This window comes from Chelonoidis abingdonii, chromosome 3, assembly GCF_003597395.2.
Source record: "Chelonoidis abingdonii isolate Lonesome George chromosome 3, CheloAbing_2.0, whole genome shotgun sequence".
Classification (NCBI taxonomy): Eukaryota; Metazoa; Chordata; order Testudines; family Testudinidae; genus Chelonoidis; species Chelonoidis abingdonii.
This window is the reverse complement of record NC_133771.1, coordinates 202522991-202546606: the sequence shown is the minus strand read 5'-3', so window position 1 is coordinate 202546606 and position 23616 is coordinate 202522991. Positions and strand designations below refer to the sequence as shown.

General features: G+C 39.8%; 1 protein-coding gene across 2 annotated transcripts in view; it reads right to left on the bottom strand.

Annotated features, from left to right (window-relative positions):
- Positions 1-23616, bottom strand: part of PELI1 (pellino E3 ubiquitin protein ligase 1) — a 74947-nt gene that overhangs the window by 34279 nt on the left and 17052 nt on the right. The window contains exons 1-2 of one of the 2 annotated variants that reach the window (XM_032776554.2): positions 12029-12155; positions 97-241 (exon numbers count right to left, since the gene is read on the bottom strand). In XM_032776554.2, coding sequence (XP_032632445.1) covers positions 97-167 — 71 coding nt within the window. In that variant the 5' untranslated portion in view covers positions 168-241; positions 12029-12155. Of the gene's footprint in view, positions 1-96; positions 242-12028; positions 12156-23616 lie in introns of those variants that run through there. The other variant, XM_032776553.2, reaches the window with a different exon arrangement.

Here is a 23616-nt window from a genome sequence, read left to right as displayed (position 1 = left end):
CTCCACGTGATGGGTTTATTTTTCATTGCAGAAGCACTGCAGTAATCTAACATTTGACCTTGCTCCTATGCGCTCATTGTTAAACAAGACACTTACCCTAATACAATCAGTTCACCATATTTTACTGGTGTTTTAGATGGATGATTTTCTTGATCAGGAGAAAACATGAGCTCAGTTAGTGACTTCTTCTCAGATTCCAGTTCTCTGATCAAGAGCCTTGGCAGACTTTTTTCATTATTTCCTGCAGTAAAGGTAAGACAAATTAGCAAGATGGCAAAGAAATTAGTTATTGTCGGCAAATCTGCTACACACATTGAACCTGTACATCCAGCATAACCATATACTGTTCCACCTGTCTATCTTTTGGTCTGCCTGACCTGTTGCAGTAGCAGAATCTTTTCGTATACGCTGTTTTCCCATGTTTGTCTGTCTTGAATAATTGCTTCTGCCATGTACAGTATATAAAAGAGCGCACACACTAATTCCAGTTAGACTGCCTTCAAGTAACTCCTGGAATCATCAAAATACAGCCTAGAAAGAGGCTAAATTAAGTGTGGTAATAGGGTCTAATGTTGCCATGGCAGAATAGATCTGCAATAGTTTTCATTTACCCCTCCTGATTATTTAACATAAGTGGTATAGAACTGCACTAGATATGCTTGGCGATACTTTCGGGTAAATCTTTCACTTGAAAAAAATACTAAGGAACGCAAACATTTTAAATGACTGAATATTTAATCTGAAACACAGGGTGGAAAAATGACCCAAAGTAGAACTAACATACATAGTAGCTACAAATCCAGCTAAATTAAAGACTTGTTTGAACACACTCAGAGTAGCCATTTAGTGTCTCTTGCAAAACACCATGAACCCTGAATGGGAGTCAGGTGTTCAGCACTTAACAGGAGATGCTCAGCAATGCAGGATTGGGCCCTAACCAAACAAAGCTTTGAGTGCCTGTCACAGCTTACTGGAAAATATTTAAATGCCCTTGATATTAAGCCCAACAAACCTAGTCCCACAAGTCACCTGTTGCTATATGTCATAAGTTATGTTCAGGTAATTGGGATTGAGAAATGTATCCAGTATTTATTTATTTTGGGGGTGGGAGTGAGAAGTCAAATTAAAGTCAGTCCATTTCTCCATATATACAAATAATTGAAAAATATTAAGGTAAGGTTATAAATCCATTACTTGATTTTTGTCTGCATGCAGCCTAGTGACACAGGGTCATACCTAGTAACATACTGAAAGAGACAATCCTCCAATTATGAAGACCAAAGAATTTAGGGCAAAACATTTCACATTTAAGTGCTTAAGTAATTTGCACGACCAGCAGCTCTCATTAGCTTCAACAGGAGCTACAGGTGCACTGCACCTTTTGAAAATCAGGGCACTTTTATTTAGGAGCCTAACCATGGATTTAGGAACTAACTTTAGGCACCTAGGTTTGAGTCCATTGGCCACGACTCCTTAGGAATTTCTATGCAATGAAGTCAAAACCCAGAAAGAAAACTTGCCTGCTGGTTTGATGATCAAAGTTAGTACCGGCATGTGGGGAGTGTTTGTTGTTATCTCAAAAGATTAAAAGGAAGATTTCTTTTTAAAATAACCTACAGGTTTAGGGCTTAGTCCTGAAACCCTTACTCACTGAACAGTACTTACCTAAACATTACATCAACAAGCCAGATCGCCAGCCCCCCACACTACCCAGGGTGAACCGAGCCCAGGAACGCAAAAGCCAACACCATGGAGAGACACCATGTCTAGACACCAGCTCTGCTCCCCAGTGGGATTGCTCTTACACCCTGGCAGCACACTTCCACCGGAGACAAACTACCGAGGAATCCTTGGGGCCACATCTTCCCCTATGAGGGGCTCACTAGCAAGATACAGCCTAGGCACTCAGAGCTTCTAGGTTTGCGCCTGTATTGGGTGCCTTGAAGCACATGGGCTTACGATAACAGCCTGTCATCATCTTTGTTAGCCATAACTGCAGTAACAGCATTTCTTGTTTTGCTTTCTCTCATGTTTCTCCGTGCAAGTACACTGAAGCATTGCTCAATATAAAATGGATTTACCTCCATGCTGGTCTGGGCAAAAGCATGTTACAAACAACTATTCGTCGCCTTTAAAAGTCAAAAATGACACCCCTACATTTCTAGTCTTCTCTTTAATGATTAACCCATTTGTAAAATGCAGATAGGAAGAATAGAGGCTGCAGAAGAGATCAAAGTTCAGTCTTCTCTGCATACCGCCACTTTTGTCTTAGCGATCACATTTCATAGTCAGCACTTTGCGTTTTTTCTTCTGAAGTGCACATTGGAAGCCATTAAAATCTTGACATTTGCTGCTCAGTCATTTAACTGCCATAGGACCTGCAGCACTGCCCATTAGGGAATATTATTAGACTGGGGTGGTAAATAGGATTTTAATGGTACTGTGCCTTGCTTACTTGTAAGAGTACTGAGCAGTACACTTAAAGCTGCCTCATGCAGGCAGGACCAGAGGATATGGGAAAAGATCTGAGAGCGAGCAGTTCTGGTTTTGGTGGGAAGAGGTCTGGAATGTTCTCCTCTTGCTATTTTTCAGGTCATAAATTATTTGTTCTGTGGAGTGCCCTGGAAAAATGCAGCTGCTAGCCCCAAAGTCAGGTTCTAACCCTCTGCCTTCCACTAGCTGTAATGGGAATAACACATGCACACTGAGAGGAGAATAAACCTCTTTAAAGAATTACATAAACAGATGGCCAAGCAACCTCCTTCTGGAGAAGAGTGCTACAGAACAGAGACCAAAGAGACTCCTACCATTGACCAAAATGGTGGACCACGTTTCATGTTAAACACCAGTTCAGCCAGGACAATAGCCTCTTTTGATGTATCAGTTCAAACTGCTAAAGAAAGTTATCTTTTAACTTGGAAGCCACGATACAAAAAGACTCTGTTCACACCTAAATCTAAAAACATGCCCTAGTTCATTTTTGTTAAGCTAAGAGGAATCCAAATCAAACTGATTTTGTGGGTACACAACCATATTAAGATTTCATTCCCCCAAGGAAAATTCAAGAATTACAAATCCAATTATTGTGATCATGGGAACAACTATTCCTCCACTGCCAGGGGAAGGCAGTAATTCGCATGAATGTTTTTGAATTAAAATTCTCCAGCTTTTTATGCTAAATTCAAGCTTATACGCTTTTGTCAACAGCGCACAGAAGGTCTGATTTTCAGAAGTACTGAACACCAACAACTCCAATCAAAGTCAAGTGCCTACAAAGCTCAGGTCCTCAATGACAAATTCAGAGGTGGCATCCATGTTAACATACATTACACATGGGTAAGTCAGTGTAAGTGGGTGTAACTCATGCTAAGGAAGCCAAGGGGGAGGCCTTCAGTCTCTTCGTGCACCTTCTCACTGCCCTTGTTAGTTGCATTTCTTGTGACACTATCCCCTTGACATGTCATTACACCCAATTTTTTGAAATGACACACCACCATTTGTATCAGCTTTGAATATGTCTCTTCCCCGCAACCTGTGCAATGAAACCTGGGCATGCTCTACACTGGAATTTCAGCCATATTGGTTTAAGCCCCTACTGTCCTCTAGCATGATTCACACTAGTGCAAGTCATTTCTACACTGAAGGTTTGCACCAATGGCTGAAAAGTATAGACAAAGCTGTTGTCAGGTTTGTCTTTGTTTTTAGTGTTATAGACAGACAATCATGTTTTCTTAAAATCATCTATGACTTTTTAAAAAGAAATCCTTTACCCTGACCTTTTGTGGACTCCGCACCAAGAACTGCAAGAGCCTTAATCATGTCTAAAGAAAGTCTTACAATGAAATTTCTAAGCAGTCTTACTAGAATTTCACAAAATTGAAAATTACACTCATTATACAGAGTCTTCTAGGGAAGTGGTGGATGCCTATTTGCATCAATCATTTAAAACTGGACAAAGTATTTAAGGATTTACTGTAGGAAACCTTCCGGATCTGGCAGGATAGTCTGAATTTATCTAATAAGTCTTTTCTTTCTCGATTTCCTGCATTCTATGATCAGTATAAAGTGTCTTTTTAATCTTTCATAAGACGACAAGAAAGTTTTTAAGAGTCAAACAAGGTTAATGTAAGAGATACAATTCAGCAGTCTCACTGAAATCTCACATCTAGAAAATCAGTTATCTTGCCACAATGATAGTCAAGATCTTCAGTACAGGCAGCTGAAAACTCAGTAGTTATCAGATCTCCTACTCCTATTACTTTGTCAGTAATTTTTCCATGTCAGGAAAACTTTCTTCAGGTTTTACCATCTAGAACAGTTCAATAAGGAACTGAAAGTGATTTTCTATTTTCTAAGCTTGTAAAAGGTTCCTGTGAGGTGATCTAGCCTCTCAGACGCTCAACAACTAATCAGACTGGAAAAAAAATGTTATGAAGCTTTCCTAGCTGAACACCTTTCTCAAAAAGTCTCCTATTGTTTCCTCCTTTGAAAAGAAGGCATCATCAGGACATATGCCATACACAGCTCTCAGGGCAGTGGTTCTCAACCAGGGGTACATGTACCCCTGGAAGTATGCAGAGGTTTTCCAGGGGGTACAACAATGATCTAGATATTTGCCTAGTTTTACAACAGGTTACATAAAAGGAACCAACAAAGTCAGTACAAACTAAAATTTCATACAGTGACTTGCTTATGCTGCTCTAGATACTATACAGTGAAATAGAAGTACAACATTTATATTTCAACTGATTTATTTTACAATTATACAGTGAAAGGAAGCAATTTTTCAGTAATAGTGTGCTGCAACACTTTTGTATTTTTATGTCTGATTTTGTTAGCAAGATGTTTTAAAGGGAGGTGAGATTGGGGGGTAGGCAAGAGAAAGGGGGTACAGTAGTCTGAAAAGGTGGAGCTCCACTGTCATAGGACAGAATCCACTAGGCCAGCCAATCTCCGAGTTGAAGGATTTACGTGAAAGCTAACCATTTATAACGCAGTAGTGCCTAAAGGCTGGTTCAACCCCATTATGTTAGATACCATACAAATGTCAAGCTTCTTTAAAATTCTTAGCGTCTTCCTCACCAGCCATGCTCCTTCCTCAGTTGCAGAACTTTGATCTCCAATTTTTACTCCAAAAGCAAAAGCCTTGTTTATTTACATTTTTGCAAGATCGGAAGGGAAGAGGACTTGACAATTCAGAGCACTGGGAACAGGGTACATGTCCTTCACCTCAAGATCATTGCTTCAGACACAGCATAGGAGTATGCAAGATTTGGCTCCTTTGCTTGTGAGTAGTTCCATTAAACTCAATGTGATTATTCATAAGCAAAGTGACTCATGCATAAGTATTAGCTAGGCTCGCAGTGGTTGAAAACCATTATTCTATGGCTGTTTGGTGATTTACATGTAATGAGCTGGTGATCTCAGTCAGCTCTTAAAGGACAGCTGTTACTACCACAAAAGATACCATCACAATGAATACTAATTTGCATCCTTATTGGCAGTCTCAGCAGAGAAACCTAACTACTGAACAGTCATGGTGCATGGAAGATACTTTCACCCTTAGAACTGGTCCCTCCAGAGTAGGGAAGAGCCAGGAGGGTTGGGTAGTTTTCACTGCTGCTGTCCAGGGTGTATGCATATTGTGGAAAGATTTTGTATGTATTTTGTGGACCTCATGCCCCAAAAGCTGTCAAACAGACCAAGTTCAAAACTGGAATATTTTTAAATGTAGTCTAGAAAAGACAAAGTTTCCTTTCCTAAGAGTTCTCTCCCCCTCCCCTTCTTTACATCTTCATCTCAGTCATGGAAATGTTTGTCTCTTGCCGTGACAGGAAGAGAGAGTGAGATTTTCGTATGCAATGTTGTTGTAGATGTATTGGTCCCAGGATACTACAGAGACAAGGTAGTTTTTATTAGACTAACTTCTCTGAGAAAGAGAGAGAGAGAACGAATGAACGAACGAATTTCTGTTGGTGTTCAGAAGTTAGTCTGATAAAACTCTTACCTCACCCACTTTGTCCCCATAGATTATTGGTTATAGTTAGGCTAAGGGACAGGAGAAGAGGTTATTTCCAAATCTTTTCTGTTAATTAGACAATGCATACACTTAGGAATACTTCAAACCACATAAGGACCAACACACTTATATCAAACCATATGTTGTGGGAACAAGCAATACATATGCAAGAAGCAAACATCAATGGAAACCTGCAACATCTTCACTGACTATGTTTATACCGAGAGAAGAACTTGGCTGTAATGTAAGTGATACAACAAATGCTTTTGAAGGGGAGCTGGCTGAAGGCTGCCAAATTTGACAATGCTTTTTATTTGAAAACTCAGGTTTGTTGGGGAAAAAGCACAACCAAGTGTTGAGGTTTTTCTACCAGTTGTACTTTGATGTTCAGTTCTCAGCCACATGATTATCTCAGTATTTTCTGATCCAAAGGGACTATGTACACATCAGTCTTTCCTGTGACTGTTATTATAAGTCTATAGATCCTGGCAGGGATTTTTTGGTTTATTCTGACACCAGAGGGAGAACTGATTGGTACACAGCACCTTGAGGAGTAAATTAATGAAGTCTACTGAACTACTAACTTAAAACTCAGCTTTCCGACATGCAAATTAAACTGGCAGCATCTTAATGGTTAACGTGCGGGGAAAAAATGGTGAGTTCAATGAGCCCAAGCAGAGATTCATTAAATACTCTGCTGTGAGCTAAAAATACTAGAATAAAAGTCTCTTTGTAGTAAATTACCATCATTTTCTAAACACAGAGCTAGCATTATGGGCTGTTAGCAACTGTAGTTCATGCCAGACTAGGCTTTTCTAAAATACTGCGATTAAAAAACCACCACACACAATATATTCATTGACAGAGGTTTCTTTAAATAAATAAATAAATAAATATATGTGGATTCAGACGCAAAAGCAGAATATTTTAACTGATATCACTCAGCATTGCAATATTTTCCTCTTCATATTCTACCTACAAGCTCTAAATCTTTATTTCTACCCACTAAAAAGACGGAACAAAGCCCACAGACCCTGCAATTGACAAGCACCATAAATTCTGTGCAATGTTAATTCTGTATCTGGAAACCATGCAGCCCTTACATATTCCATTCCTCTCATTCATTTAGAACAGGACAACAGGCCAGTCAATCAGTTCGGGTATCCTGGTTCATTTACAAGCAGCAAACCCAAATTGAAACTGAACTGGTGAATTATACACTTACCAGTCTGATTCTGTTCTGTCACAATGGTGACAATTACATGGAAATCAATGGAGTTTCATTAGTGTAAAATAAATCAGACCGCAATCTTGCTCAAGTTAATATATTACTTTTTAGTAAACAAAATTACTCAGTCCCAAAATACAAAAGGTCTCCTAATACAAAGGGAATTTCATGTTCAGTGATGTGGTTGCATGACTAAAAAACCCCCATAATCAGGCCTCAATTTTGCAAACAAAACACTTACACACGTGCTTAACTTTAAATTCATGGACAGTCCCACTGACTTTAACACGACTACTCGTGTGCACAAAGTTTGTGGGATCGGGATTCCATATTTTCCCGGTAATTCTTATGAAGGAGTCCAATATAGTGTTTGCCCTCATGACCTCATCCCTAATCACTGAAGCAGCAGTCCTGTTTTCTGGATTTAAAAATGACTAGCTATTACTCTCCTGCCCATGTACCTGGATTAAGATTCCAAATGAGTTTTTTCCCTATGCTACCATGGGCCTTTTTTCAGCAGAAAGATATTTTTTTATTGTGAAATCTAGGAGGAAGAGAGGCAGAGAAAGTAGTAAGCAGGCCTAGTGAGATGAAAAATTTAATTCCCTGTAGACTACCTGCCTTCCTGATAGACTGATGGGCTTTTTCTGTCAATTTGCTGGATCCAATGAGTGGTTTGGAGAGGAGGGAGGGCGTGTGTAGTATAACTTCCTATTATACACACACGAAAGGACTGGATCATGCGACTAAGATTGTCAGCATATATTTATTGTAGAAGGCACAACGCCACTTATGATACCATGCGTTCATTTAAAAAAAAAATGGAATTCCAGTTTTTGACAGACTTATCTTTTCATCTGATGCTTTGCTTCATGAAGATGACAGTTTGTTTTATATCACAAACCTGATCATGAAAGTTAATAATATTACTCCTGATCTACACTGGTGTAAGTGACAGAAGAATCAGGCCCCTAGACTACAAAGCTCCTTGAGGCAGCAATGTCTGTAAAGCACAATGCCCATTCGGGATGTATAAAGGGGATTGTATTGGGTAGTTAGGGAGTACCACTGGGGATTGTATTGCGTAATTAGGGAGTGAAGATAGGGGTGTTAAGTGTGAAGTGACATCACTGGTAGCATTATTTTACTGTTCTGAAGGAAGAATATTTCATTCTTCTCTCTATGGAAATGTTAATTTTCTTTTTAATACCTAACATAGCTCCAAAGTTCGGTGTACACCTTTTAAAGTCAATGATAGTCTCTCTCAAAGTCTGTGCTACATATTCCCTTCCCCTCGAGGCACTAAAAAAGCTTAACCATCCATTGTACACACAGGAGAGATTTCAGTTTTAGTTTCAAACATTTTAATATTAGTAACCTAAAGAAAAAAAATAAAATAAAAAACCACAAGGCCAAACTTAGGTAGCGTGTAGTCCTTCCTACAGAGGCCACCAAACATAACATATGATATTAGCAAGATGTGTCAGTTTCTATGCCCTGAGACTGTTGACTACAATCTCATTTATTAGAGTAGCAAACCTAAAATATATCTTTGGTAAAACAGATTTATTAGTCGATTGTTAGCCTTGAAACTATGGTACAAAAGGTCAAACCACAAACAAAGGCTCTAAACACAAAAATAAGCGGCTTTACACATAAGAGTAAACTTATTGTCTTGGTCTTGATCAGAACATCTGACTTTCTCCAGTTTAAGCATTAATTTCCATAGAGTTGACAAATCTGTGCCGTAGCCCCACAATTTGTATAAATGCCAATCAGTGTCTTTGGGTACATCTACACTGCACTAAGAGACCCACGGCATGGGTTAGAGGACTTAGACTCACGGGGCTCAGGCTGCAGGGTTAAAAATTGCTGTGTAGACATTAGGGCTCTGAGACCCTTCCCCGTTGGGGCTGCAGGCTGTTTTATTACAGTGCAGATATTCCCTTTGAGGCTTCAGGAACCATAGCATAAAGAACAGAACATCTTTGTCTGATGAACAAGACAAACATTTTAGCAGATGTGAATTACAAACTAGTTTTAAAAAAATTCTGCACCTTGCTTATGAGATATACAAGTCAAAAATATCACTTCTCTTCAAAAGATGGTTAAGCACACTGGGTCAGATTCTACTCACAATCATATCAGCATTACTCTGCATTTTACACTGAGATCAGAACCTGATCAACTATGTGAACACTACACTCAGGAGGAAAAAAAGTTACATAATAGTCCCTGCAATCCTTAAAAAAATCCAGCATATTTTTGTTATGAAAAGTAACAGCTGATCCTCCTCTGAGGAAACCATGATGTCCTCCCACAGATAAGTGATGTAATTCAGAGACACTGTGTGGGAAGCTGAGAACATTATCTTTTAGCACACGATGGCTATTTTAAAGCTGCAACTTTGATATTGCCATCTAACCTCATTAATTAGGAAAAGTCTTAGCCACTCGCAAGGTGGTATATTCACATGCAATTTACCCCACCTTTCCCATGCCCATTAAATAAGACCATGTCTACACCACCACTTTTGTTGGTACACCTCTACCCCACTACAACGTGACCCAATAAAACATGGGTTTGCGTATAGCGCGGTAGCAGCAGGGCTTCGGCGGCGCTTTAAAGGGCCTGGGGCTCCAGCTGCTGCAGGAAGCCCCGGGCCCTTTAAATCACCACTACAGCCCTGCCATCGCTACCCCTGGGCTGCGACAGTGGAGCTCGGGCAGTGCTTTAAAGGGTCCAGGGCTACTGTGGGGAGCTTCAGGCCCTTTAAATCCTGCTGGAGCCCTGCTGCCACCACCAGGGCTTGCTGGCAATTTAAAGGGCCTGGGCTCTCCACAGTGGCTGGAGCCCTTTAAATCACCACTAGAGCCCTGCTGCCGCTACCCTGCAATTGTGGCAGTGCGGCTCACCGGTGATTTAAAGGGCCCGGGGCTCCAGCTGCTGTGGGGAGCCCAAGGCCCTTTAAATCACCGCTGGAGCCCTGCCGCCGCTACCCCAGGGCCGTGGCAGCGGGGCTCCAACAGTGATTTAAAAGGCCTGGGGTTCCCTGCAGCGGCTGGAGCCTGGAGCTCTTTAAATCACTGCCAGAGACCTGCCTCCCCTACCCTGATATAATGAGGTTTCAGCTATTACGTGGTAGGGATTGTTGGCTCCCCACAACTGCATTATAGTAGGGTAGAGGCGTATAACTTTTTTCATACCACTGAGCAACACAAGTTACACTGACAGAAGTGCCGGTGTGGAAAAGTGCTATGTCAGTGGGACAGCTGTGCCGCTGTAAGGTTGCTAGTGTAGACATGGCCTTAGTCTCAAGATAAAACAATGACAAACCACACAACCTTTGCCCAAAGACCACAAGTTGGCTATGGAGCTTTTTCTGCAAACCAAATACTGCAAACCTTAGTCAGTCGGACTACTCACAAAAGTAAAAATTACTCACGAATGACTTGTGAAGGTAAAGAGCATGGGATCAGGTTCTCAGCTTGCAGCTTTCTGCATCAGTCCTTGGTTGCACTTGTAATGTAATCTAGTTCATACAATTTCAAAAAAAAAAAATAAAAAAAAAAAAAATAGGAAGCTCTCTCCTTTGCACCAGTTACCCAACAGACTTAATTTAACTTGTGAAAGTGAGATAAATCTATGATCCCATATGAATGTTTTAAATAAAAAAAAAAACATATCAGGTGGCATGCTTATAAAGCTATTAACATATCCTTACCCTAGGCAGAAAGCTAACAGCTAAAAAGTAGAGCTTTTCCATTTGCACAAACTGACAGTTAGGGACTGGTTCTCCAAGAGGCAGAGCCCAGGAAGAGCTCCATACTATGCAGGATAGTGCCTTTTATAGCCACCTTTGAGTCTTCTGCGTTGAGGCAAGAGAAAAGCACCCAAGAAATTAAAGTATATCACCTGAAAAAATTCTTCAGTTTGTGTGTCATTGACAGAAGCCTCTCTTCTAGTACACAAGAGTTTTGGCCATGTTTATTAAAACACTGGCCCAAAATATAGATGTATACATTTTTATTTTAAGGACCTTTTATCAAAGTATTTGCATATTGCATGGAGATTCCAGTGTTTTTGTGACTAAACACATTGGGGGGAAGTGGTATCTACCATATAATGCACCCTTAGTTAAAATAGAGAAAGACAGATCCTGCCCCACTACAAAACCACCTCTGAAAGCTTGTTCTGCAGATTTGGACCAGAAAGCTTTGATTTTTGACAAGTTTTCTGACATTTAACAAGGCAACATATAGGATTGTTTAGACAACAGATGTTCTAATAGCAATAGGACATATTCAGAGCATCTTTAATATGAATTTAAACTGTTGGTTAGCCCAATGCACAGGATAAAGCAGCTAAATATTCAGACTTTGGTAAGAGACTGCAGTTTGTAGGCATTTGATTAGACACAATGACAATCACATCTCATTCTTAAGCTGTAGATCAAGATGCCCCCAAATCATCTTAAGCTATTTTCAAAACACAAGACATGCAGTGTATAACATCCACTTTGAAAGCCGCTCCTTATTTTGGGTGGGAGAGAAGCCTACAAACACCACATTGCCTATTATCTCAGATTCCCTCAAATCAATTAGAACAAAAAACGTTACATAATATGCTTTGAATTTTTCTCCAGCTACTCACAGAAGGAAACTCACTTATTTGTTAATCTTGTTTAAAAAAAAATAAAAATCAACACATGCCTATTAAGTCCAACAAGACAGAGAAACATGATATTGAAACAAAAGACACGATTACATCCAGGCACTTACCAGTACCTCTTTATTCTTCCTGTATTTCCACACCGTATACAAGGGGAACAAGGGGGTGAAAAAAGCCAGTCTTTTTAAAATAAAGATGAAATCCACAGAGTTCAAGAGTATCCTTCAAACCGCAGCAACTTGTAGGCTCTGACTGCCTCTGCTGTGTGTTCGGTTACTTAAGCATTTGGTAATGCCTGCTGACTGAAACCGGGGCTGGCTCAGAGCTACGCAATCTAGGGAAACACTCCACTGCCAACACACCATTGGCTGAAATCAGAGCTCACATCTCACTTACTCCTCTACAAAATTAATTGGTGGCCCCAAAAGGAAGAAAAGGAAGAAGAAGGTGTAGAATAGATTTTAAACACAAGCCTGAACCCTAGCAATTCTTCTGTATTGGCGCCTCAGAGACTGTTCTATTTCTTGTCAGTCTTACATAACTGTATCCATACAGACTACAGTGTGGAGTTTTTTTTTTAAATTAGTACTTATTAACCAAATTAGCTTTCCTCACTTACCACATCTAAAACAATTCCCTAATATAGTATCTACTAAGATAGCAACAATGGAAACTCCTCAGGGTACATCTACATCAGAATTATGGCAGCTGTGCCACTGTGGTTTAGATGCTACTGCTAGGGAAGGAGTTAGGCGGTAGCTAGGTCGACAGATGAAATCTTTTGTCTATCTAATGGTGTCTACTCTGGGCTTAGGCCGTCTTAATTACATCACACAGGGCCTGAAACTTTTCATAGCCCTCAGCAATGTAGTTAAGTTGACCTAATTTTGCAGCGTAGACCAGCCTGTAGGCACTGACAATCCTGTTTTAAACTAGATAAATTTGGACCTTTACCTGATCTAAACACACCTATAGATGACACTTGTGTCTATCCACTTTCAGACACCAGACGCCGCCAGCCAGCTACTTCTCACGGACTCACTCCCACAGTATGTCAGGCCAGGTTCTGATCTCATCTCTTAGGGTTTGTCTACACCACACAGATTTTAGCGACAAGGCTGTGTCAGCCTCGTCGCTAAAAAAGTCAGCATGCGTAAATGCTCTTTGTCGTCACTTTTGTCAACAAAATACTTCCAGCCTGATGAGCGTCATTAGCTTTGTTGGCAGGAGAGTGCTCCTGACTACAAAGCTGGATTCACATGGCCACATGTGACGGCAAAATTTGTCTTTTGTGCTGGTCTAGGGGGGAGCTTTTTTAAGTACTTGTGAAGCAACTCCTGTTGAATCAATGGACTTGATTCATTATTGTCTTGCATCTCAAGTGATTATTAACATCTGAGCAAAGTAAGCGCATAGTCGGTGTAAGACACTGCCAACCAAATCAGAATGGTAGCCTCTACCATTTAACACTCAGTTGGCTGTCACTTTGCCCATGTGTAAATGACTAGACATGGTGTAAAGCTGGGGGAGATTCAGACCCAATGAGTTAGACCAGATTTGCACTAGGGTAATAGAGATCAGACTTTGGCCCAACATCTCTTAACTGTTTGGGAAAACAGTCCAACTTTCTTCCCTAATCAAATAAATATAATCTTTCATTGATGGTTATAAACCTGTCTGCCTCTGGCAGGAGGAGACATGGGTGACAAAATCCAATTCCATTTTCAACTGATCTCACAGGTTCATCACTATCCTCAGAAGTTGTATACAATGTTTTGTGTGTGATTTAGTTAAAAAACCAAAATAGCATCAGGACTGCCTCTAATGTGCATACTGCTACATGGTACAAAGGCACCTTATAACGGTACCGCTTAAATGCACCTTTATATTGATGTAATTTCATGTACATTAACGAGTTGTACAGCTTTAACAGTACCAGTTTCAAAATGATATAGTTAAAGCAGTACAAAACCTGTGTTTAGACCAGCACTTTGATTAATTTGGCACTCGTGAAAGCAAGGCCATTTGCAACACTAGTTGGAGCCAAGCATAGTGCAATTCTGTTGTGCAACTCCACTCCCCACAGATAATACCAGATCTCACTTTTCACACTTCTGTCCTGTTTATATTCTGAACCTTTCCCTGAGCAGAGATGTTGCTAATTGGGCCAGAATCTGTGAATTGTTTGTGATGTGGACAATGGAGAATCTTCCCACAAGATCTCTCTGCCATTCTGTGGAGTGGATCCTAACTGCAGAGAAAGGGTCTTACCTGGACACTGAATAGTTCTCCCACGATATACACCCTTGTTCTGACTCCACTGCTTTGCCACCTGGCTCAGGCTGAATTTTTTTTAAATTTGCTTTTGTGATTTGTGTGACCAATTCAGAATAGGAGCTTTCATTTTATGAGTAGTAAGTTTCTAGCCATCATGGTCGGAAGAAAACCTTGACTATCTGAACCAAGGGCAAACCAATATAGTTATCTCCCCTCGTGTGCAGACAGCAGGAAAACAATAGTTCCAAGAGATCTAAACTCTGCTTATCCCACCATTAATCTCATTGAGATATTAACTCTAAAATCCAATGATAAAACTATTTCACTGCTGAGCATGTTAGCAGATGGATGGACAAGGAGTGGAACAAGTCCCAAGGGGCAGGAATTGAGAGTTGCTGCAGATAAGGAAATGGAGAAGGAAGGTTGAGTGGGGGAAGATGTTAGAGGAATGAGAATGGAGAAGGAAATGAAAGAAAGGGCAGAATTTGCACTGGCCCTGAAGGAGAACACGTTCACATTGAGTGATACTGAGTGCGACAATAAGGTACAGAAATAACCATAAATGACTGAAGTTTAGAATGTGATTTTCCACAGCTCCATGCACTTACCCTGTATGCACTGAAGTCAGTGGTAAAACTCCCATTGAAGCCAATGATTGTAGTCTTGCAGAGTTAGGCCAACACTTAGTCAGAACTTCTTAAAGTCTCACCTTTAATTGCTACATAAAAGTCCTTTGCTCTTTGTGCACTCCTCCGAGCGACACCAGTGGAGGTGCCTCTGTAGATCAAAGCTAGTGTTTCATCCTAAATTATAACCCACCCACAGAGCATAGCTAAAAATGGAGTACGGCCCTCTCCACTGAATGTGTTTGATACTTCTGTCCTAGAAACATCCATGGCTGTTTTGGCACCCTCAAAAGAGCTCAGATGGTCTGACTGCTCATGGGGTAGGCACCCTGGAGATTCTCCTTACCAAAAAAATACAGTGAGAGAGAAAGTGTATTTCCAGTAGGAGCCAGATATTCCACCACTCAGTTTCCCACTTTAGCTACTAATGTATGAACTATCAGTTCACTACATGAACCACTGACCAGCCACATACCCTCCTCCAATTCACTCTCCTTTTATGAGATGGCTACAAATATACATCTCCCCCCAGTATGTAAACCAAACAACTGTTCTCCTCAATCCCACCTTCAGCAAAAGGCAACATTTCTCCAATAACCTTCTACATATAATCCAAACCACCACCTACCCTTTCTGTACAGACTATCAGCATACTTACTCATTCACCCTCCACATGCAAGTGCAGGACCCATTTATCCATATAAACCCCAGATATATACCATGATCTTGACTGCACATTGCAGGCCACAGAGTGCCCAGTTCTCTACAGAAGGCAAATATGTTTCTATTGCTACTAGCTATCCATATGTAGGTTACATCCTATATAACTGGGTCACAGTGTGGAGAATGCAGAGCTAAAACTGTTGTCCACGTTTCTTTGAATATTTACATATTTAATTGTCTACTATTCATACATTTTTAAGGCAGTTCTAACACTGTGTGCATGTACACACATAGAAGTATGTCTTAAGCAATGCCTCCAGAGAGCAACAAAAATGGACTTCTTAACAGAGGTGGCCTTCGATAAAGTAAGGTCTCTCGAGGCAGGACATTACTTAACAAGGACGGTCTCTAGTACAGCATCCATTGTGTCTATATAATGTGCAATTATTTAACTAGTGAAGACTAAACTGCATATTGAAGTTACCACGTTAACAGACCACCATTCCATGGCAACTCATTGACTCCAACAGATTACAAACAGCACTGTACCTATGTTTTAAATATTTCCCTCAATTATTTATCTTCTCCCTTTCTATTAAGGGTTAGAGAAGAACTACTGTGCCTCTGATTCTGTAATCTCAGATGTCCTTTACCTCTATTGCCTTATGGGCAACAGACTTATATGTACCACATGTATAGAAAAATGACACTATTTTCCACCCTTCTAATCTGATTTGGATAAGAAGTTTGATACCTATAGGAATTTATAGACCACTGAATTCTAGAGGATGTGCCAACCACTTGTTCACCTATACACAATGTCTAGACATATCCAAACATAAGAAAAAAATATTGAAAAATTACCAAACAGTAGCAAGAAAATCTTAAGAGGATTCTAACCCTAAATTTTATTATACACTCAGGACAAAAATCCAGTCTTGTTTTCAGATGCAAACTGAGACTCAGTAATGTAGAGTTGGTTCCCACTCCCCTATGCTTTAGTGCAGTCAAGCTTAAACAATTCAATTTTTTGATTTTCAAACTTTTCTGCAGTAACAGCCACTTAGAATGAAAAATGAGCACAACAAATACTGCTTGCATAGAGTGCAAATCTTCTAGCATCAAACAGCTATGAGAATGGAATCCAGTTCTGAAAACTAAATACGAATTTTTCTTGTTTAAATCAGTTACATACAACTTTTTGTGCACTTTTACAACTGAATTTAGAGTTTCAAGTGGGAATTGACAATCCATGTTTTTCTTATACTGTGAACTTTTACTCAGGGATGCCAAGTGAAGTGACCAGCTACTCAAATGACACACAGGTCCCCATTTATATCAGGCCATATCCCAGCTAGGATCTCTTGCATCCAACAACGATTCCATGCGCAATTCATCCTCCAGGCCATCAGTGGTGCAGTGATGTTTGCCAAACAGACAGCTGATTCTCTTGTTGCTCCCCCTGTTCACTTGCAGCCTGAACCCAAGAGGCAGCAACCAAGTGAGGAGACAGCACTGGCCCCACTCAGGATCCCCCTTCACCCATTTACAGATCAGACACCAGTCCTCCATCTCCAATTACAGTCAATGCAAGAAAAAAAAAAAATACATGGTTACCTTCCACATGCAGTTCAAGCCACCAAACCACTAAGGCACAAATCTAGACTTATCCCAGAAGTGTATTGGACAGTTGATAAAAACACCCAACATTCCATGACCAGATATTCCAGGTTCCCCACCGACCATCCATGGAGACCGGGTCCCTGTGTTTGTGTAGTTGGTGGGAAGGCCTCTCCAGATGCTTTCCTGTTTTCAAAGGTTTGTTTACCCGTTACTGACCGAAGAGTACTCATTTCATTTACAGTGGAATGATGCAATCATCAAAAGTGAGTATTTTTTGTTCCAACAAAATTACATTTTTTCTTTTTTAAATAATCATGTTCTCAAAATCCACTAATCTCATTGCTGTCTTCATGGATGTGTGGGTGGGGAGAGCAAGTCAGAAAATGCTTACTGCAGAATGTTAAGATGGAGGGACATTTTAGGCAACAGTACACTATGATGTTCAGGTCCACTGTATTAGAGAACTCTTTTCCTAATGAGCCCAAATGAGGGCCAAATTCTGCTCCCATTACCAATGTAAATATAAAGCATTACACTGCATAAATCCAAAATGAGAACAGAATTTGGCCCTTAGCATTTTCAAACAGCCATTTAACATCAGGATTTTTCTCTTTGAAAAATAATGTAAGTCCCTGCTCAGTCCATTGAACTCACTGGGAGTTTCGCCTTAGTGAAGATTCCAAGATTTGACCTAGGTGCCAGTAAATTTTTAGAACTCTGAGATTGAATTCAGTCTTTTCATGAGAATAGTTGATCATGTTGCAAATGTAGTCCCAGTGAAGAACCTAACGCAAACAGGTTTGTCCAAATGCTTCCTCCACCTCACCCTGGCCCTCAGAATAAAAAGAAAAAGTGTTGCAGTGATCAGATAAATACCTTTTTCAAACATCTGATACATGACACTTCACACCACCATAGGTTACAAATTATGTTACCCATAGAAAGTTTTCAGGTGTGGCACTAGTGAATAGTTAAATTTGGAAGAATTTGATTTTTAATTGGTAAATATTGGTCAGCATCAATTTCACCATACACACAAACTGCAAAAATATTTCCATCTAATAATAACAATAATCAATATACACAGATAGAAAAATATGGTTTGAGAACTGAGTTCGATTTAAGGATATTTACTTAGTATAGCTTGACATGTGATGTTGACATTTTGTATTAATGGTTATAAAGCTTTAACTTTTTTAATCTTAGTGTCTACTGTCTTTAAGTAATTGTAGTCTGATACCTCCCACCACCATAATTTTACACAACTGTGAAAGTTTACATAGATAAAAGTAGAAAAAATGCTTAAAACTATAAATCCATATTATTCATCAAAATTATAAAAAATAAAAATCAAATTCTTATCTTTTTCTGCCATGCCCAAGGATAGTTCACTAGGCTATTGGTCCACTGAGATATGATTTAAGTCACAAGGTGGCTAAATCTGACAGCCCTAATGGATATCCACTTGTATCACAAAAAGTGAGGCCAAGGCATATTACAGATTAGGACTGCAGTTTATCAGCAGAGATGCATGATGAAGTTTGTGGAGCACTTGTCAATACTACATCTGGCCCAGTGATGTTAAAATATTGGTAGCACAAAGGATTGCTGCCACTATTTCCCTCTTTGCTGGTGATAGAGCTCAGTGTCCTAGGGAGACTTTTGCTGGGGAAATGGGGTTGCCAATGACTGGGAAATCTATAAATTCCCCTCACCAAGGATCAGACAAAACCACTAGGCAAACATTAAGGTGCTTTGACAGACATGATTACACTATGCTTCTGAAAATTGCACTAAGCATAAGTTGATAGAACAGCAGGGTTTCCAAGCTGTATACCTGGAAAGGCTGAGGAATAGATCTTGTAGGAGTTTGGGGGAGGTTTCTCCTCCTAGGAATTAATTCTTTAAAAGTCAGCCATTTATTGCCGTCTGATCCACTCCAAGGACAAGAAACAGGCTCTTGAGGAATAAATTTTGATAAACCACCTCTGTCAGGGATAATTTAGCATCATTGCTGGTCGAATGATATGTAAATTGAAATGAAAACATTTCTAAACACTAACAGCTGTTCACTCTGAACACATTTGCATCTTTAGTCACTATTCACAAACATTTGTGCAAAACTGTTCGCAAAATGCCTACTCTTATGAAAACTAATATTCACTCATAAAAACACAAAAACTGCCACACTAGCTCAGACCAATAAACCATCTAGCCCGGTATCCTGTCTTCTGACAGTGGCCAATGCTAGGTGCTTGAGAGGGAATGAATAGAACAGGACAATTATGGAGTGATCCATCCCATCATCCACTCCCAGTTTCTGCCACTCAGAACTATGGACAACCAGAGCATGGGGCTGCATCTCTGACCATCTTGGCTAATAGCCATTGATGAATCGATCCTCCATGAACATATCTAATAATTATTTGTAAGTTACACTTTCACAATAAAGAGATTGCACTGCAGGACTTGTATGAGGTGAACTGAAAAATACAATTTCTTTTATCATTTTTACGGAACAAATATTTGTAATCGAAAATATAAAGTGAACACTGTACACTTCGTATTCTGTGTTGTAACTGAAATCAATAAATTTCAAAACGTAGAAAAACATCCACAAATATTTAATACATTTCAACTGATACTCTATTGTTTAACAGTGCAATTAATTAGGATTAATGTTTTAGTTAATAACGTGAATTAACTGTGATTAATCAAAAGCCTTAAATAAGTTTGGTTTTTTTGTGTTTTTTTTTTTTTAAAAAGTGCAGTACAGTACATTTAAATTATGGCAAGGGGAAAAAAATAGAAGGAGTAAGAACCATTCATACTGAGACCTAGCCTACCCACAGTGTTTGCACTGGTAAAAACAAATTTGGTTAGAATGATTTTTTTTCTTAAATGGTATAGTTATAGTGGTATAACTATATTGTTGATGTAGTTATCCTGTTACAAACGTCCCTTATACTGGTGTAGTTTATTCCTCATACAGGAAGGGGAATAAACGTTACTGATAAACACATATTCTGCTTTACCTACACCAGGAACGTTGTGGTAGACAAAGCCTTCACTGCAAGCAATTTGACTATAATTGCAGGCATTTTCAGGTTTGCAAATCCTTCCACCTCACCTCCTCTCAAAAATGGTTTGGGGGGCAGGGGGGTCACGTTCCAAGTACCGTAACTAAATTAGACCATGATATATATTGCCCTGTACTTTGTTGAACAAAGCGGCAACAACTAGAGCAATTTCCAGACATACCACTAACTCGGAAAACTCACTCTGGTTTAAAAACAGTGGCTCTCAAAGCTGTGGTCTATGGAACAATACTGGCCCACTGAGCTGCTTCTGTTACAGTGGAAAAGGAACAGTCGGGTCCGCAAACAGGGTGCTTCCTAATACTGAGAGTCCAGTCCAGGATTCCTGTTTTCCCCAAAAGCTTTTAAAAATGAAAACAAACCCACAGCACCTCTCTGCATGCTGTCTGGTGCTCCTGTCTTGGTTACTTTTCTTCTGTGTATATTGCAATATAAAGAAGACACAAACTGCAGAGGTAGAAAATAAACAGGAGCAGAACTAAACTGTTGAGTGATCCAGAGAGATTAGAGCAGTGGAGACTGCAGGTTACCAGGGGAACTGCAGTCCTGTAAAAACAGTCACATTAAAACAAGTTTATCTTCCTTCTGTTTGGTCTTCAGACCATGTAAACATTACTTTTTGTTCATAAACAGGTTTTATAGTGGCCACAAGAAAGGTGTGCGGATCAGTATAGGATTGGGTAAGGAGATACTCCACGAAGGGCCTATGTTTAGGAAGTGATCCACAGCCTGGAAAAAGTTGTAGAACAGAGTTGTCAGCTCGGGTATGAAATAAATCATTCATCACGTTTCATTTAATGCCCAGTATGAGATTTGGTGGTAGAAGTATCCCTTGAGGCCAAATTTGGTCTCAGTTACACTGGTGCAAATTGGAGTAACTAGATTGAAGTTAATGGCATTCCATGGTTGTAAATCTGAAGTAAATGGGATCAAAATGAAGGCTTTTTACAGAATTGCCAAACCCAAGGCTTCAAACAAAAAAACACACAAACAATCCCTCCCCCATAAATCTGGCCCCAAACAACCATGTGATTGTCTTAGATCAGGAGCAGACTCCAAAAGAGAAACTGCTGAACTTCAGTTCATTTGCAAATTTGACACCATCAGCTCAGGATTAAACAAAGATTGTGAATGGCTAGCCAACTACAAAAGCAGTTTCTCCTCCCTAGGTGTTCGTACCTCAGCTGCTAGAAGAGGGCCTCATCCTCCCTGACTGAACTAACCTTATTATCTCTAGACTGATTCTTGCCTTCCTATTTATACCTGCTTCTGGAAATTTCCACCACATGCATCTGATGAAGAGGGTATTCACCTACGAAAGCTTATGCTCCAATACTTCTGTTAGTCTATAAAGTGCCACAGGACTCTGTTGCCCTTAAATCATAATCATTGGATTATTTCATATCCAACTTTAGTACTTGAAAGGTAGCGTACAAACATTCTAACCGAGATGCACAAAGGCTTAGTTCCAAAACTAGTTCCCATTGACATAATAAATCCACTTCCTCAAGAGGTGGTAGCTATGTCAGCCACCAACATAGTACTGTCCACACCGGTGCTTAGGTCGGTGTAATTCATGTTGCTCATGGGGGTGGCTTAGTCACACCCCGGAGGTTATACCAAAGTAAGTGGTTGTGTCGACCTGGCCACAGACTGAGCCTTACCAAAGCAAATACAGCTACAGATAGATGAATATAAAAAGGCGATAAAAATTTAATTTTAAAAAAGTCTCCATTCACTCCACAGCTGATAGAAATCAAGGATCACAAATAAGGCCTCTTCGGGAAATAGATGTAATGTGGAATCATTTTACTACCAGTAAAGCACAGAATAATTTAAAATAGCCAATATGTTGCCAAGATCGCATCCTTACATAGAACCCCAGCCTTTTGGAATAGTTATTTGTAATCATGTTTCCAAAGATGTGAATGTAGCTCTGGCACACACTGAAAATGTTCCATAAAAAAGTTTATTCACACCCTATAAAAGTTAACTTAGACAGAAATGCTGCAGAAAAATTTCCCTTTTTCTGGGGCTCTTCAATGGATTTGGCATACTTTATTTAACTGAATAATATAATTAAAACCATTGTTAAAAAGCAAACTACATCTCACTATTGTTGGACTAGCCATGGAAACAGTTGGAGAAGGAGCATTTCTTGGTGGAGTAATGTAGTGGAGTGCTGAGGGTTTTTTGGACTTACTGTTATGAAAACCAGACCTGAGCGGTTTGAAGACCATGTGATCAGCCGGTGATGGGTCTACGTTTGTAGGGATACTGTCCAATAAATTCTCAAGTAAAATCATATTGGACTAGGGAGAGTGTGTTACAGGTCAAGTTCTGTCCTTACCCCTCTTGCAACCTCACTAAGCCAAATTGGTATAATTCTGAAGTTAATTTCAATGAATTCAATGGAATTAAGCGACTAAGGCCTGGTCTACAGTGGAGGGGTGGGGATGGAAATCGATCTAAGATACACAACTTCAGCTACGAGAATAGCGTAGCTGAAGTCGACGCAGCTTAGTTCAAATTAGAATCACATACTTTGCGTCCTCATGGTGTGGGATCGACGGCCGCTGCTCCCCCGTCGACTTTGCTTCCGCCTCTCACTGAGCTGGAGTTCAGCAGTCGACGGGAGAGCAATCAGGGATCCATTTATTGCATCTACACAATCCGGCGGGTAGTGTAGACGTACCCTAAGTGAGATCGCTATCTGGCCACTTGACTTCAGGGAGGTTGCACTGAGACAGATTTGGGCAATCCATATAATTTAACTAACCGCTGTGGTTTAGGATAAGGTAGACACTTTAGAAATAAATTATAGTGCAACCACAGAGGATTCTCTGATGTCAGTTCCCACTATTTTATTTTGTTCACATCTTGTTCAAAAAGACTTAGAAACAAGAGGGCTGTGTATTTTGCAACAACATTTCAAGACATAAGGTTCACAGACAGTTGTACAATATGTGTCAATTAAGGAGCAATTTAAGACTAAAAGTTAAAAAAATACAAATTTAAAAACAATCCATACTACGTGTTACAAACCTGCACATCCCGCTCCCGCCCCAAGGCTAATAGGGAAAAAGTCCAACAATGATAAAGATTATTATTAGAGCTGATGGTTTTCAGAATTCATCTGAATCACTCCTATGGGCCCGATCAGCTCTGGTCCACTGATATTTAAAATAAACCACTATCAACAAAAATGTGTTTCCAAAATTGTGTCCCAAAACAGATTTTCAACCCTAGATGAAGAGATCAAATACAATGGGCATGATTCTTCTCTCACTTTCATTAATATTAATCAAGTGTAAAAAAGTAGTTCAAGAGAAGAGCATTCAGCACTCTGACGATATCCCTTTCCATTAACTTGGTGCCAAAAATAAACTTTAAATAATGCACTAAAAGGAT